The sequence below is a fragment of the Myripristis murdjan genome, chromosome 1, assembly GCF_902150065.1.
Source record: "Myripristis murdjan chromosome 1, fMyrMur1.1, whole genome shotgun sequence".
Taxonomy (NCBI): domain Eukaryota; kingdom Metazoa; phylum Chordata; class Actinopteri; order Holocentriformes; family Holocentridae; genus Myripristis; species Myripristis murdjan.
The window spans coordinates 34,622,653-34,639,581 of NC_043980.1; the positions used below are offsets into that span (position 1 = coordinate 34,622,653).

General features: G+C 42.2%; 2 protein-coding genes across 2 annotated transcripts; one reads left to right on the forward strand and one right to left on the reverse strand.

The window, feature by feature from the left end:
- Nucleotides 1–487: 487 nt before the first annotated feature.
- c1h17orf67 (chromosome 1 C17orf67 homolog) lies at nt 488–11,392 on the reverse strand. The gene is made up of 5 exons (XM_030048900.1): nt 11,242–11,392; nt 4,294–4,454; nt 2,837–2,937; nt 1,238–1,365; nt 488–716 (listed from the first exon to the last, which is right to left on the reverse strand). The coding sequence occupies exons 2-4, from the start codon at nt 4,346–4,348 to the stop codon at nt 1,249–1,251; spliced, it is 273 nt and encodes a 90-aa protein (XP_029904760.1). The 5' UTR covers nt 4,349–4,454; nt 11,242–11,392; the 3' UTR covers nt 488–716; nt 1,238–1,248.
- Nucleotides 6,441–16,019, forward strand: dgke (diacylglycerol kinase, epsilon). Its single transcript, XM_030048886.1, has 11 exons — nt 6,441–7,227; nt 8,543–8,702; nt 8,846–8,965; nt 9,984–10,127; nt 10,240–10,397; nt 10,491–10,539; nt 11,421–11,534; nt 11,774–11,845; nt 12,809–12,936; nt 13,168–13,279; nt 14,093–16,019. The coding sequence occupies exons 1-11, from the start codon at nt 6,773–6,775 to the stop codon at nt 14,315–14,317; spliced, it is 1,737 nt and encodes a 578-aa protein (XP_029904746.1). The 5' UTR covers nt 6,441–6,772; the 3' UTR covers nt 14,318–16,019.
- The last annotated feature ends 910 nt before the right edge of the window (nt 16,020–16,929 follow it).

Consider the following 16,929-nt stretch of genomic DNA (forward strand, 5'->3'; position numbering starts at 1 on the left):
GGCCTGCAGTAAATATGTGTGCAGGCATTTCTTTGCATCTAAAGCCTGGAGTGCAGTTTTCCCGTTCTTCACAGACGTTGGTCTATATGCTATATCCTGGAATATATGGCCTATATTAAATGTATAATTTATGGTATATGATTTCCAGATTCGAAATAGAGACTGGCCAATAAATAATTCCCTCTCACAGTCAGGATTCAGAGCCTAACGCTGAGCCTTGGAGTGCGGGCGAGGCAGCCTTCAGTAATGCGTCAGGTCAGGGTGAGCCGCGGTCACCACCGCCGGTCAAAACTTCCAGCACCACCGGAGACTCTGTCTTTGCCAGTTCCTTGTGTCAAACTCGATTCTGAAAACCATGAAATCACATCAAAAAGCCGGTAGGCCGTTTCTACCGCCGATCCACAAATTATGAGAAAAAATAATCAACAATAAACAACGCACTCATGCATTTTTATTTATTTTGATTATATTCATTGTTTACAAATTTTCATGATTTTATAATGCAATGGCGTCAAGGCTACTCTTAATAGCTGTAATGAGCTAATATGCATGGCCATTGGTTCACCAGTCTTCAGTTATGGCCTTGAGTTTTCAGAGAGAGAGAGAAACAGAGCGAGAGGGAGTAACAGCCTTTAACAAGTCTCCTGGCTCGCCTCATTTTCATCATAACATGTCAGTTGTCACTGTTGGGTAAATGTTGTCAGCACTGTGGTCATCTGTGGAAAAGAAAAGGAGGAAATGGATCAGACACTAAAGCTGGTGAGTAAGTCTAGGCAACCACAATCCAGCTTGGAAATAGATCATTTTAGTCTCATGCAGCCTTGTTGCAAAAATGATGCTGTCAAAAGAAATCTGGTCAATCAAATGGGAAAAAAAATGAATGAAATGAAAATATGACTCAAAGAATGAGATGAAACCAAAGATGTTTTGTTGTAATTTCTTTGTTTCTTTGTTAACTTGTCTTTCTTTCTTTCTTTCTTTCTTTCTTTCTTTCTTTCTTTCTTTCTTTCTTTTTGTTCAGTCTTTTTGTTGATTTTTAGTCCACTAGGCAGCTGCTCATCTGAAAAGTGTTAAATGAATTCTAACGGATGTAGACTTATAGTGTATTAACATTATACTGTAGACTAGAGTGGCCACGGTTAAAATATTTCTGAAAATAATTGTTTGCAACTTAGTTGTGCTGGAACAGCTGTGTTCAAGTCCAGTGTGGTTAGGACTGATAGTGAGGAGCTGAGACCTTGGTTGTCATTAGACGGGGTAGCCATAGTTCCTGTCACAGCGCGGGGGGCAGTGAGGGTTCATCCAGTGCTCCAGGTTGGTCTCCTGGGCCCTCTGGTCCAGAGTCTGCATTTGGAGAAGATGCTCCTACACACACACACACACACAGAAAGAGAGAAGAGAAGGTAAGCTGGAGGGAAAAAATGATTGATAGGGTGCAAGACAAACAGCAAGGATGAAAAGATTTCCTTTGCTTCCTGCCGAGCTTTTGCCAGAAAATGAAACTGATTGTTCTGTGGGGAATCACAGAGTCATCGCAATAAAATTCCTCTGACTCAGAGCAGTTCGTCCCTCCACATTTCATGCTGCTTTCATTTTCAGATAACCTGGACATTACGAGCTGGAGAGGCAAACATGCACAGACTTGGACATAGGAGAGGGGGTTGTGTGCATTACACGTGCATTGTAATGTGTTGTAATGGAGTAGTGCACCACTGCTGCATCAGTCAGAGTATGGGCCATTTGTCTGGGACATGACACAGCACACTTTCTAGACATATACACTCATAAGGTTTTATTTTATATATTTCTTGTGCTTGTTGAAGTTATTGTATTTCTAGTTTTGATTCAAGAATATATAGCTTCAATTTATTTACAAGGTCATTATTGGAAAGCCTCACTATTTCACCTCAGTCCTGGTTTGGAATCCTGGAATCCATCAAACTCGTTTGAGTGACTCACTTACGCTTAAAGTCCCAAGAGTAGATACTAATTTAAGAAAAAAAAATCTTTTAATTTTAATGTCCCTTCTTCCTGGAGCAATCTCCAACACACATTAAGAATAAACTATCTGCCACCATACAGTCAATTTAAATCCACGATCAGTATCTCAAATACAGCATGTAACTGTTTGAACTGATGCTATGGGTTTTGTTGTGCCTGTAATTCAATGCTTTTAATCTGTTCTGTTTGTATTTTCTGTGTTCTCTGTAATGTCAGCATCATTGAAAATGAGGACTACCCTCAATGTATTTCTGAGAATAAATAAAGGTAAAGAGGAAGAAGAAGAAGAAAAAGAAGAAGAAGGAGGAGGAGGTCGTATGCTCTTCTGAAACATGTCAGCAAAACTACAGTGCCAGTGATGGTAAGTTATGTCTGCAATGACACACTTAGCCTACTGTAAATACAGGATCTACACACATTGGCTGGTGTCTAAAAATAAAATGAGCTCCTCTGAAATTCCTATCAGTGCTACAATGACTGTGGTACATGTTTTTAACTCCAAATTATTCTAATGAGCCACCGCTGAAGTGATCTTGTAAGTCAGATCAATTATATTTTAGTATTTGATCTCTTTTTTCCTTCTATTTTTATATGCCCTTTAATGTCACCTGAAATTATATTGATTCCTCAAAAGCAACCAAATGAGAGTTATCAACTTTGGAAAATCAAATAAACATATTTTTTGTGGGAAAATGCTGAAAAAAAAAAATCCCAGTAAACAGTAAATGTACAGCTTAAAATAAAAGGCATGAAGCTTGCATTGCTCAGTGACTATCAGATGTGTTCCTTTCCAGCTTTTGTAATGTGCCTGTGCTCTTTGCACTTTGGACCTTACCCTCATTGGCTCATCAGGGTAGCCAGCCTTTGCTGGACGATCCTGCCTCTTGCTGCGGAGAAGTTGCTTAGCAAAGCTCTCGTCGATGATAGGATTGCCATCTGGGGACAGAAGAGGATCAATTTTCTGGTTGGAAAAGATAAAAATGTTGTGTGATCTGCAATTCCTCTTGCAGTGCTGGACAAGGAAAGTTTCAATAAATGTAATGTAGGCCCACACACAAATCTGTGAGGCCTACCTTAATATTAGAAACACAAGATAAAATGATGATTGTTTTTTTCATGGCAGTCTGGCAGAGAGAATATTTTTATCTTACACAGATTTAGAAATATTCCAGTGTTGTTCCTCTGTTCTTGTAGATATGAGTCTTGGCAATTCCCTATTTTTTTCTTTACTTCCTCTTGGCTGGAGACTGTCTGCTCTCACACCAGTTTTTGCCTTTACTTCATGTTATGAACATGGCAATTATTCGTTTGATGTTTGGGTATTGGCTAGTTAAGACAACACCCATCATTTCCATTACTAAAAGCTGCTTTCAGATCTATGAATAAACCTCTCACCGCTATCTGGTGGTGGTGGTGAGCTGTGGCTGCTGGTGCGATCTGTTCAGCTAGTCCATGTGAGGCTGTTTATTCCCCAAAGCCAGCCCCGAGGGAGCTGCTCCCCTGTGCCCTCACACACACACACACACAAACACACACACAGTGGGCTTTGCAGAGCGAGGACTCTGTCTCTGTGTCCCTCTGTATAGCCCAGGCCTGCATTAGGAGGCAGGGTATTGGGTGGAAGGTAACAAAGTGGCCATTCATCGTGCTCTCTCCCTGGGGAGCCCGGCCCGTGCAGCACGTGACCCCAGACAGCCAGGCTGGCCCTCTCTTCCTCCCTGCCAGAGGAAGCCTCTGTGAAAGTGAACCTAGCTCTGTCAACACAGGGCCAGAGCTGCTGCTGCTGCTGCTGCTGCTGCTGCTGCTGCTGCTGTGGCTGCCTCAACTCTCACAGCAACGTGGCAAGACACTCATACACATTCATTAGCTATCTATTTAAGGAAGACTGTTTTTGTGTGTGAGATTTTGCTGATTTTTGCTGTTATATTGCACTGGCTTAGAGCAGCAGTGCAGTGATTCCATGAGGTAAATTTCTCAGCTGATAATAACAAATAAAATAGTGCAAATGCTGCAAAATAGGTCAGAAGCAATGAATGTTTTGTTCATTATAGAGCATTTGCTTCTCTTAATTCAGCACATTACATTGCAATTAGATCAAAAGGTCTACAATAAGCATTACTCATTTTCCTTAATTATTCTTGTTTGAGTCAGTTAAGTGAACTGAACTGGTCACTGCTTAATTTGGGCTTTAACAACAGAGTAAAGAGTGCATTCAGCATCAGCAGAAAGATGATTCAAATTCAAAATGCATATTGCATGTTCAGAAAAGTGTTTTTTTCAGGTGATTCTTACCTGTGTAGATGGTCAACAGGACCAGGCAGAGGAAGAGTACCACAGCCGTCTTCATCTTGCTCACCTCTGCTGCCCGCGGCTCCTGTGCTCTGACAGCCCCTGCGAGGTTCACTCTCCTCCCCCTGCACGTCACCCGACAGGCCCCCACATACCTGAGGGGACTGGGGAAATATTTCAGATGAGTTATCATTAGCGATTCTATATGCAAATTTAAAAAATAAATAAATATTTACGCATGTATAGGCCCAAATCAGAGGGGTATGAAAATGACTGTGGCAAAACATCCACCTCAGCATAGCCTGCTTGTTACGGGGTGCCTGGGCCGCTGACTTGCAATTTGGAAGCCATCCACTAGATGGCGATATAAACACATTCATTTGGAAATACAGTGGAAGCGGGTAATTAATGTCGAGGCTGTTTGGTTCTGGCTCGCTCAGCTGGTTGGTGAAATAGTCAAATGGGACTGGCAAAAAGTCGTAGCAAAATGATAAAAATGAATTAGGACGATGATGCTTTGTTTTCTACAGTAAGATTCACGCCACACGCACGTGCAGTGACATTTCTCTCTTTGTTCTTTTTCCCTCTTTTTTAAACGAATAGGCCAGGCCGTTCTGAAAGCGCATTTTGTTGAAATTTATTAACAGGCCTAATACTAAACTCTGACAAAAATTAAGCTACAAATAATTATTTTCATTTTTCACTTTGTTTAAATTCACGGTGTTACAGTGTCCAGATGACACTGCACAGTGGTGGTCTAATGTGTGCTGATTGTGGGAGTCTAATTTTTATATGTTGTTATATTTATTCAGCAGGATTATTGAATAGGCTACACTTCGGCACATAGTCTAAGGTACAAGTTATTAATTAAAAGTAGCTTACTGAAAGTATGCATGGACATTTTCCGTCAGAGTGGCCTAGGCCTATATAGGAGGGGAATACATTTTTAGAGAATTGTAGCCCATCTTTGTATTCGTTTTGTTTTATCTATCTATCTATCTATCTATCTATCTATCTATCTATAATAAATGCTGCCAGCAGGAAATACTTTTCACCTCCTTTTCACGACATTGCGATAGGTAAGATCATTTAAAAACAATTAAATAGTAAGTCAACATTAACAATACAACTATAACAATAATAGTAATAAAGATGCCCCGCATCTATCCATCTCCTTGTTGTAGTCTAATGGCCTAGTCTCCTGGATTTATTCTCATGCAGCTTGTATTATATTATACAACATACTCCTTGCTGCTAAGATGGTCGGAAAAGCTACAGGCTATTTGAAAGCTACAGCTGTATTCCTCTCTGTAGAGTTTCAGAGAAAAAATGCAGACTTAATGGAGCTAGGTCAGTACTTTATTTATTTATTTATTTATTTATTTATGTATTTACGCACTTGGATTGGACCAGTGCCAGTGACGACACAGGTTTAACGTCAAGCCGCGTCATTGTTTCCTCTGTGCCGGATGCAGGGGCCAGGCGGGGGGCCCCACGTGGTTTGTACTAAGTGTACTGTAATCACATCTTTAGTTTGATTCATCCATCAGCTGCAGGGAGCCGCGGCTCGCATTATGGACAGCGGAGAGCGCATGCGTCCCGCGGGGCTGTAGGCGGATTAGCGCCGCAGCAGCCCACATCAGGAGCCCGGACTCAGAGAGTACACTGGCAAGGCGAGATCAACAAATAAACTGTGTTTACTTCCGTCTTTGCTTCAGTCTCGTTACTCAGATTTTCAGATGAGTTTTCACATTTGGTCTTTTTCCCAGTGAGGGCTCATTCATTTTATTAGTATATGTCAGTGAGCAGCTACCAAAGCACACTTGTATTTCGGCATAGAAAATGAAGGCTGTACCTGTCAATCCTTTGTATTTCTGTACTTAACTATTCAATTTTTAATCATATCCATGTTATATTCAGTAATCTGTTGAGTATTTGTTTTATTCATATTCATATGTACTATTATACATGGGTTATTAAGATGTATAAGGTCTTAAGTCACCAACAGCGCCTGCGCAGGCTAAACTCAAATAAATATTCATGCATTTTTGCTCTAATTAGCTGCATGCATTGACTACCTGACCATGATCATACTGTGATTTAGACACTTGTACGCATGCGCCAAACTCATTGTTTCCGGTAATGCAGACGAGGGCTCCCGCAGCTCGGAGTGGGATAGGAACTATTTTGGCAGGCAGCAGCTCTCCAGCTAAAGCTAACTTACCCAAGGAGCTAACTGGCCAAGTGGTACAGGGGCTATTTGGCCGTCTGCTTGTCGTGTTATATTTAAACTTCTGTACGACATTTATGTCATCTCTGTATGCTTTCCTGTCAAAATGAGTACCGCTGGGACACACTGCAGGCGTTCCGGGTGCAGTTTGTTGTGTTGTTTACATGCTAGCTCGCTGGTTTGCTGATTTCCGCTCACTTCCATCATCTGCGGCTACGGTCGGCGCTTAACAGCCAGCAGCATCCCGTCTGGATGATGTACATGGAGGGGGACGAGGGGCACGACGAGCGCGGCTCCAGAGAGGAGTGGACGCTCCTGTTCTGGACCTCGCTGGCCGTGATTGTGCCCGTCATCATCACGCTGTGGTGCAGCACGCAGCGCTCCAAGCGGAAAACACACATGAAGGATTTCTTTCGCAAGAGCAAGCACGGCTGGCACTACACGGACCTGTTCAACAAGCCCACGTACTGCTGCGTCTGCTCGCAGCACATCCTGCAGGGCGCCTTCTGCGACTGCTGCGGGCTGTGCGCCGACGAGCCGTGTCTGCGACGGGCCGACCGGAGCCTGCCGTGCAAGGAGATCATGGCCCCGGCCCGGCCCGACGGAGCCCCGGAGCACCGCTGGGTCCGCGGGAACGTGCCGCTCGCCAGCTACTGCGCGGTGTGCAAGCAGCAGTGCGGGACGCAGCCAAAGCTCTGCGACTTCAGGTGCGGTACAGGTCCCGCTTTGCCCCGCAGGCTTGCAAACATGCAGCGACACAGGGGTTTTTGATCTTCCTCCAAATCAAGTTTTGCTTTTTTTCTCAGCCACCAGAAGGTACAAGGAGTGCCCTAATAATTAGTTGGCTAAGAGACTCATTTACCAGCCTAAATATGAGAAATAGAATATGTAAAATATTCAGGAAACAATTGGCTCCAACTCTAGAGCAGGATATATACAGGACAGGAACATAACTTATACACCATATACAACATAATATCAACATAATATCCACTCCTGCATATTCCAGTCCACTGTGGTTGTCAGTGCCCAAAAAGTCAGGGGCTTTTCAAATTATTTTTGCTCTCATTAAGTGACTTTGCCCCAGGGCCCTCATATGAAGAGAGAATGTCAAAGAGTGGACCTTCAAAGATACGGTTGTGTTGTTTTTTAGGGTATTAACTTATAGTGCAATTACACTGTTCCTCATTTTGCTAAGGACCCACGAGGCTCTGCAGACCCCGCTCAATAAAAACCCCTGCAGTAGAATACAGCAGTCACTCCTGTTATCTCCAGTCAAGCCCAATGGGACTGTTAGTGCTCTGTGGTGGCAGTGTTCACAGCACACTGATAGTGTTTTATGTACTGTGTCTGACCACGCTCTTTATTTTTCATCTTCTTTATTTATTTATTTGTATTTTTATATCAAAATCCCATTATTTGTACTTTCTGGGAAACAGAGTATCTTTAATGACGACCTCAGCAAAATTCCAGGCAATAATATCGTCACAGAGTTTTGAACAATCTTGCTCCTCTTCTACTCCCTGCCTTTCTCTCTCTCTAAAGATGCCGTTGGTATATTCTTATGAAGGATTCTTCCTTGCTTTATATATTCTTTTTGAACAGAAATTCATTATAGGGATGAATGATATGGTGAAAAAAACAATCATATTGCAGTTTCTTCTTGATATTAGTGGGAATGATAATTTTTCATCATAATTTTTTTATTTTTACCAGAAAAGGATTAAAATGATGGTCATGTAATTTTTGCTGTAGTCTGTGCCAATCAAACATGTTTTCTTAAATGTGGACAATATGATTTATAGGTCTGTGGCACCACAATACTTAACTCATAATGCTATTTTGTCAAACATTTGACCTTTATTAAAAATAACTGCTCCAGCGATTTGGATATTGCACTTGGCCATATTGCGATGTCATTAATATTTTGATGCAGTGCTACTAGGGAGGGAGGATGCTGTCAGAATGCTGTCTCTTTTGCATGCAATTAGTCCTCTAATGCGCGTGTCCCTGCCTCCACAGGTGTGTGTGGTGTCAGACCACCGTGCACGACGACTGCATGGCCAGCCTGGCGGACGCGGAGCACTGTGACCTGGGCGAGTTCCGCAGCCTCATCATCCCCCCGCACTACCTCTACCACGTCAACAAGCTCCGCCGCAGGCACCCCGACGAGTACAGCAAGGTCCCGAGTCATTACTGGAGCCTGCAGGGTCGTTTGGGGCCGCAGGTTCACCTCTGTGGCCGTGCATGGGTTTTTTTTAATGAGTTTTCTCAGAACATCTTTTAAGCAACGTTGGTGTTGTGTGTTTGTGTTTGTTCATGTAGCTGGCGTCCTCATGCGGTAGTGGCTGGACTCCCGTGCTGGTCCTGGCTAACACGCGCAGTGGCAACAACATGGGGGAGGCTCTGCTGGGAGAGTTTCGCACACTCCTCAACCCCGTGCAGGTCAGTCTGCCCTTTGCTGTTTTGGTCTGAATGGGCCAAGTGTGTGCCATGACCAAAGGGAGAAAATTACATCAGCTACCAGCCAAAGAAGGTCACTGAATTTTGTCTATGGCTGGTAAGTTTTTTTTTTATTTTTTTATTCTTATTATTTTTTATTGCAGTATAGAGCTTCCCATGATCCTAAGTAGGATAAGTGGTTTGGAAAATGACTCAATGAATGTATAGAGCTGCGCATCTGTGTCTAAAGTTGATTTAACTTTATTTGCACTGTTCAGTGTTAATATTCAGCGTAGCATCATTTTAATCAACTTTACATCAGTTGAGTTTCACAGTTGCATAGTAAACTTCCTGTCAGCCTGTTCAGAGGAAATGCTCAACTTAGTATCAATAGACTATCAGTTAACAGGTTTATTATGTGCAGCTTCATATGTTTTCCTTTTCGCTTTTATCCCATTTGAACTGCATACGTTGGCAGTGAGTGTGTGTATGATATGATGTGTGGCCAGGTAGAGTGTGAGTATGAACGAATGGTATGGAGCATTTAGTTATTCATTATATATGGAGTCCGGTCCTTGAGTGCACTTGATTTTTATTGCATGTTCCCGTACAATGACAATAAAGAATCTTGACTCTTAAATGTTGAGGGTTTTCTCAGTCAGGGTGAGGCTTACACAGTTGATATAAAGTTGATATTAATTTGAATATTAACATTGGGCAGTAAAAATGAAGTGATATCAGCTGAATTATTTCACTAAACTTGACTGATTCCATGGGTTACAGAGGCTATGAGGTGTTGCAGTGTTATTACCAATATGCTACTGTTATTGTGAAAAATAAAACCACAATATATGCTGACAATTCTTTGATAATGGCCACTTGATCTGTCATACGTTGTGTTCTTTGCAGTAGATAAGTGTTTTCAAGGAAAGCAGGTGATTTGATCTTCCCATCTCTCCATCTCCCTTCACCTCCCCTCATTATTTGCTCCTCCCTTTCTCTCCCCTCCGCTCTCCTCCAGGTGTTCGACCTGTCAGAGCTGACTCCCCCCAAGGCCCTGCAGCTATGCACCCTGCTCCCCCCTGGCAGTGTGCGGGTGCTGGTGTGTGGGGGAGATGGCACTGTGGGCTGGGTGCTGGACGCCATCGACACCATGAAGCTCAAGGTCAGAAAGGGGCGAGAAAAGGCAATGTTCTTGTTTTGCTTTTAATAAAATGGGCTGCAGTGTTTTATTGCTTCTCTTTCTCCCCTGCTGCTCTTGTATTGTCCCGTCTCAGGGTCAAGACCAGTTTATCCCAAGGGTGACCATCCTGCCCCTGGGCACGGGAAACGACCTATCCAACACTTTGGGCTGGGGTTCCGGGTATGCCGGAGAGATCCCTGTGGAGCAGGTTCTCCGTAACGTCCTGGACGCCGAGGTGGTCAAAATGGACAGGTGGGGCAGCCCTAAAGAGAGTTGTGTTTTATCATTAATTTGTGCTTTGTTTTGGTGTGCTGTCACTGATTATCTGCGTTTCCACCTTTTCAGATGGAAAGTGCAGGTAGCTTCAAAAGGCCTCTACTTTCGCAAACCAAAGGTGAGGCACGATCTGGGTAATTTGGATGTAGGTCAGCACCAGCCCATCCCGCACTGAACCCACCCTCCTCCCACACACACAAAACAAAGAGGGAATATGTAAATAATGCAAATATACACATAAATGTACACCCACACATGCATAAACCTACTTTTAAATTAAATGAATGAATCACTAAATAGATGTTAATAGTAAACTAGCTAAATAAAGGGCAACAACCATGCAAACCAACTGCCTAGTCTTATAACAGTTATTAAAAGTTATAACTGTAAGCAAGTGTGACAAAGGAATGGGAAATATGGAGTTTTTTAACAAGGTAATAAAAGAGAAAATGACAAAAAACAGAGCACTAATATAAATTGAAACTCATGGCTCTTGCTTTCCCAAATATGAAAGAAAGGGTAACCATCGATCATGAAAAACCCGTCCAAGATTTTGCCGATGTTTCTTACATAATATCTCAAGAATATTATAGAATATCATGAGATTTTGTCTCCCTGAGTTTAAAAAGTCAGTAACTAGTTATTTTAACGTCATTTCTTTTCCATTGTGTTCACAGTATGTTCACATTAAAACAGAATAATTAACTTTCTTAAACCACTAGATGTGAACTGTTAAAAAATTTGTTGAAATAAAAATGTCAGGAAATTTTACGTTTGACATGAAGTGGGAACCTAGACATGCAGTCTTATCCTAACTTACCAATATATTGTAATTTTAGCAGCAGACAGGTGATCCAGGTTTTATGTGTCGAGGTTAATTATGAGAATCGGCTGATGATGAAAGTAGTAACAGACTTTACATTGTGTATAAATTATTTAAAAAAATGTAAAAAAAAAGCTTGACATGTGAAGAGTTTATCTGGTACATGTCCTCTCCAGGTTCTGTCCATGAATAACTACTTCTCTGTGGGGCCTGACGCCCTGATGGCTCTCAACTTCCACACACACCGGGAGAAAACACCCTCCTTCTTCTCCAGCCGCATCATCAACAAGGTCACAGAGCGGCTCGGAGCCTTTTGAATACATTTTGAAAACATTTCCATGTGCAAATGCTTCTTGCGGGTGAATTTGAATATTCACACACAGACAGACATACAGACAGAGATGGGCCTTGAAAGTCTGGGTTATAATTTATTCTGAAAAGAAACATTTCAGTCAGACAAGGTGCTGTATTTATATATAGTTCTGGATTTTTTTTTCTGTTTTTGTAAATGTTTCCACTCTTTCCCCAGGCTGTGTATTTCCTGTATGGCACCAAAGATTGTTTAGTGCAGGAATGTAAGGATCTGGATAAGAGGATTGAGGTACAGTAGCCACATTAATGAGATGAAACTGCCCTGTTTATTGTGCTTTCACCTCCTGTTCATAAGCAGGTCAAAACAGAATAACATTTCTTTTGATATTTGATATTTGATACATTTTGGTTTGCTGCTGTGTAAACGTATTATATTGCATCCTTATGTTGTTTTCTTAGACCTCTTAACTCCAATTCCCCATCAAGAGACCATGTGCCTCTTGCCAGGCTATTGTTGTAAATGGAAAAAAAGGTTTTATTGACTTCTCATTAAACATAATTCAAATAAAATAGAAAAATAAAACTAGCATCATTTACTAACCAAGAAAGCAAATGTTTTAGGAGTTCTCATTTCGTTTGGACCTGCTTATGAGTCAAAACCACATTTGGTGGTTCTTCAGTGAATGAATGATTTAATTTACTGTCACTGTGCACACAACAAACATCTGTTTAGCAACACTCCATTGCCAATTAGACAGCTTAACAAGAAAACAACACATACAACAACATGAAAGCATTAACAGAAAGGTACCCAGTATTGTCTGTGAAATAGTTTAAAAGAACAATTTGAAGGACAAAATGAAGGACAGTTTAAAGGTGCATTGTAAGTATTCACTTCAGTTTTTGTAACCTAGTTTTGTATCTTAATTAAAGGGACATTCACAGATAATTTACCTCAACATTATTTTTGTTCTTGGATATTTATCTTGCATGCCAGAAAGCCTGACATTCCTTTCCAAAATTTCCAGCAGCAACCCCTCCAACACTTTGAGCCTCATCTCTAAGATTTCTTATTTCATTAACTAAAACACTGCCTAGATTTGATTTATACTTTCTATGCAGATTGTTGACACGTAAAAACTGCTTCTTCTTACTTTTATGGGATATCTGTGAGATAACGTGTAAGATAAATGATTTGTTTTCTTTTTTCAACGTGTGTGTGTGTGTGTGTGTGTGTGTGTTCTCCTCACAGCTGGAGCTGGATGGGGAGCGAGTGGCGCTGCCCAGCCTGGAGGGCATCATTGTTTGTAACATCGGCTACTGGGGCGGAGGCTGTAGGCTCTGGGAGGGCATGGGGGACGAGCCGTGTCCCCCCACACGGTAGGACCAGCACTTCCATACAGCAAAGAGACCACAAGAACTTAGACATGATGTCACTGTCTCAGTGTTTTTAGGTGTTTTCACTGTGTTTTTCACTGTGTTTTTTCTGAATGGAGCATTCACACTAAGTGCTCATGGTTGCTTTGGCAACTAACTTGACACCAACAAGCAGTTCCTGTTCCTGTTTTGTTCCTTTTCCCTGTGCTACTGTGCTGTGTCGTGTCCCGCCAGGCTGGATGACGGTCTGCTGGAGGTGGTGGGAGTATTTGGCTCCTTCCACTGCGCCCAGATCCAGGTCAAGCTCGCCAACCCTGTACGGCTCGGTCAGGCCCACACTGTCAGGGTGAGCTCATACCATAACACACACACACACACACACACACACACACACACACACTGTCCTACAACAACACACCCTGTTTAGCTCAACAATTAGGTGTGGTACAAGACAATATGGGACTTTCATTAGGTTATACAGAGCCATGTGCTTGCTCACAGCATTTTATGGTCTAATTTTATCTAATAATATCAGGCATGTGCTGTCTGCTCGTGTCACTTAGAAATGTTTCATCCCACCACATCACTGCTCTGCGCTGTGTATGGAAAACTGTAAATGCTTCAAATCAGACTCATTTTAAGGGGGAAATCCTCCTTCTGGGTGTTTTTGTTGTTTAGTCCTCTATTTAGCCTCTATTTCTGTGGACATGTGGCCAAATGTCAAGATATTTCCAGTGCAGCTTCAGTGGAGTTTTTGTAGCAGAGGCATTACGACTAACTAAACCGTTTTGGTGTTAGTTGCTCAGGATCAAACAGTAAGGGCTCCTCTCAGGCTTCACCATTTCATGCTGATGTTGAACAATCACTTAGAAAGAAATCCTCCATAGAACAGGCAGAGACACCTATTTGCTCACTGACAATATTCAGTGCAGCCACAAGACATGCTGCATTTTTGAGTACAGGGTGCAACTTACAGTATGTCAGTGAAAACAGTATTCCTCCACTACTATTATTGCTGTTTCATGCATCTACCTGTTGAACCAACAAAGTTGGATGGAACCCGTTCAAGCTTGCTCTGTGGAAGTTGTCAGAAGGCATTGTGGGAATCATAGGAATCACACACTGATGCTGTGTAACAGAGTAGGTTTTCCTCCTCCAGCTCGTTCTGAAGAGTTCCAGGATGCCCATGCAGGTGGACGGCGAGCCGTGGGCGCAGGGCCCCTGCACCATCACCATCACCCACAAGACCCAGGTCCTCATGCTGTACCACAGCGCCGAGCAAACGGATGATGATGACGACGACGAATCCAGCGCCTCCGAGACGGAGAGCCCCACCCCCAACGACTCGCCCAGGCCTCCAGGGCCCGCCTCGGCCCGCGCATGACCCGCCCCAAACATCGTCCCATCCCAGGCTCTTCGTATCCTACTTCCTTTCTTTTGCCCAATTCCCATTAATCCTTCATTTACAAAGGATCCTATCAGCACTTAGTCCGTCTTAGTCCGTCGCCTCTTAGACCTTGAATGCACCCAACAGTTTAACCTCAGATCTTGCCGATTGGAATTATAATTTTCCTGCATTGTCTGTGTGATCTTGTTGTATTCTCGCAGGGAAACCACAGAATATATCATTGTTTGGTTCAAGGGTTAGAGAGATTAGTTTGGAATTGGGCTGGTGTGATATATTTTTTTTTGTCTGTGTGTGTTTTTCAGTCTTATACCTCCACACTCCCCTTTATATTGTAACCCAGCGCTCAGGCAATTCCCACTGCACAGGTGGGCTAGGAAGGAGAAGGTGAATGTTTTGGAGGAGGATTGTCTATTTGCACTGATTCCTTGTGCCATGTTACAATGACCACAGTACAGTACATAGTGGAATATACTGTAGTTGTAAATCAATGCCCAATGCTGCCCAACAGGTGTCAGTGGCCCGCGTTTGTTACAAGTTGTTCCATTGACCGTTTCCTTCATTTTAACCCATACAGGCAAAGCCAAGTGTAAATATTTGGGAATCGCAGGAGAGGACAGTATTGTGTTGGGGTCTGACTGAAGATATGTCCCCAAAGGGGGTTTTTTCCCACAAAGAGCACAAACAAGCACAAATCACAGCATAAATATTAAAAAAAAGACACATTTTCTGTGAGAGACAGAGTGAGGTGGCATCTCCACTGGCTGGTGGGCTAACTGTCTCTGCTCTGTACAGGGAACCTGTCATGGTCCGGGCAGTTGAAAGTCTCTCCTGCTTTTCTCTTGCAGTCAGCACTCTGGCTTTGAAACATGCGCTAAACACAGGTCAAAGGGTCTCTGAGCCTGGAGGGAGCAAGTGATCCGCTACTATCCGTTACAACCACTATGTGTGTGTTTATCACTGGACAATTGTTTATGGTGATTTTGTTTACTTCACAACGCACTGTCATGAGAAACTAGCCAATTTGCGTAATTGTACTACAATGTAGTCTTAAACCAGACTACACATTTCCTACAAGACACAACCTTACTTTACAAGTTTAATTTTGGAGATGCCACCAAGTTCGATAATCATATGATAATCAATTTGCCTACATAAAATCCTGCTCCATGGTGTTCCTCTCCTTTATATATTTGCTCCTGTTTACATGCATTTTGTGTTGCACTGTTTTGGCACGTTAACACTTTGAAACAGTTACCTTACACTGCATAGGATATTCAATAGTTTATATAAGGGTAGAAAACACACCACAAAGAGTTTATTACTGATGTTACTGCTGAAGCCGATAGTCTACTGTTTATAAGATGCTTACATGTTATTTTAAGTTATTCAACTCGTCCTCTATCTTAAGGAAAGTGTGTTGCCAGATTGTCCGTGTTCATGCTGAGCGCAACATTGACCACAAGATGGCGTACTAGAGATAGTGTTTTGTATGAGGACAGGCCCAAATAGGGTGTTTGTACTCAGAAGTCCACAAATCACAAAATATTTTCAGAGATGCATGTACTTGCTAAAGTCTCATTGTTTTGACTGTTGAATTTTTAGCAGCTCCATATATTCTGTTCTCTACACAAATGTTTGAAAGAAGTCATTTCAAGTTTGGTTAAAAAAAAAAAAAAAAGCCACCTCATTTAAGAAAGGTCATTTATTTTCAGTGTGATAAATAGCCTACTTGTTGGGAATGTTAATGTTGCCATTTTTAGAAAGTACAGGTAAAAAGTGATCCTCTGTATCACTAAATGCTCACAGCCATATAAGAAATGCCTGTCGAATGTTAGATAATGCTCTTCTGAATTTGGAGTCGCCTTGCACAGAGCGTGTTTACCAGTCAGAAGCAGTGACTCTGATGATTGTTGCTCGTAAGGTTTAACAGAGCAGTTATTAGCCGCATAATGCCTATGCTTGTGGAATATGCAGCTCCTTGGCAGATAACTCAGCCTCATGGTGTCATTTCCCTCCGTGTGTTTGATGAATGTGTTTTGTGTTCAAAGACACCTTTTTGACCTTTGACATTACTTTCCGCAATGTTGTCGTGTTTTACTGAATTTCCTGGCATGTCATTGGATTTGCTGGCAGGTTTTTTCTCTCTGCGTGGGGAATCATGGCAGTGAGACTGTGGTGTTACTGATTGTTTTGAATCTTCCCAAATCAGTAGTTGTTAAGTCGTTTACGGTGTCCAAATCTTAGGTCACAACAGTGTATCTGTAGGAGGCAGCAGCCATATGATACTGTATTGCTATTCCTCCTAACAGACTTTAAAATGATTTAGCACTGGGCTTCAAGATTAGTCTTTTGCCGATTTCCTATCTCATTGTGTTGTGTGTACAAAATGTTTTCATTATAACCAAGAGACATTTGTGAATGCTTACTGTTTTCTGCTGTCAAACCACTGTACACAAAAAAAACTTCATTTTTAAAGAGTGGCTCAGAGAGGGCTTTTTAGGATGTAGGAGAACAATTAAGTTCCTTTTTGACTACCAAATGGTCAAAAGAGGTAACCCTCTGTGGCTTTTGCCAAATACAAATGAAAA

Bases quoted from the DNA above. Each gene is read 5' to 3' on its own strand.
- dgke (XM_030048886.1), top strand. From the start codon at position 6,773: ATGATGTACATGGAGGGGGACGAGGGGCACGACGAGCGCGGCTCCAGA. The intron at 11,846-12,808 runs GTACAGTAGCCA...TTCTCCTCACAG, and splicing joins ATCTGGATAAGAGGATTGAG to CTGGAGCTGGATGGGGAGCG. The intron at 13,280-14,092 runs GTGAGCTCATAC...TTCCTCCTCCAG, and splicing joins GTCAGGCCCACACTGTCAGG to CTCGTTCTGAAGAGTTCCAG.
- c1h17orf67 (XM_030048900.1), bottom strand. From the start codon at position 4,348: ATGAAGACGGCTGTGGTACTCTTCCTCTGCCTGGTCCTGTTGACCATC. The intron at 2,938-4,293 runs GTAAGAATCACC...TTCTGTCCCCAG, and splicing joins CCTGTTGACCATCTACACAG to ATGGCAATCCTATCATCGAC. The intron at 1,366-2,836 runs GTAAGGTCCAAA...GTGTGTGTGTAG, and splicing joins ACCCTGATGAGCCAATGAGG to GAGCATCTTCTCCAAATGCA.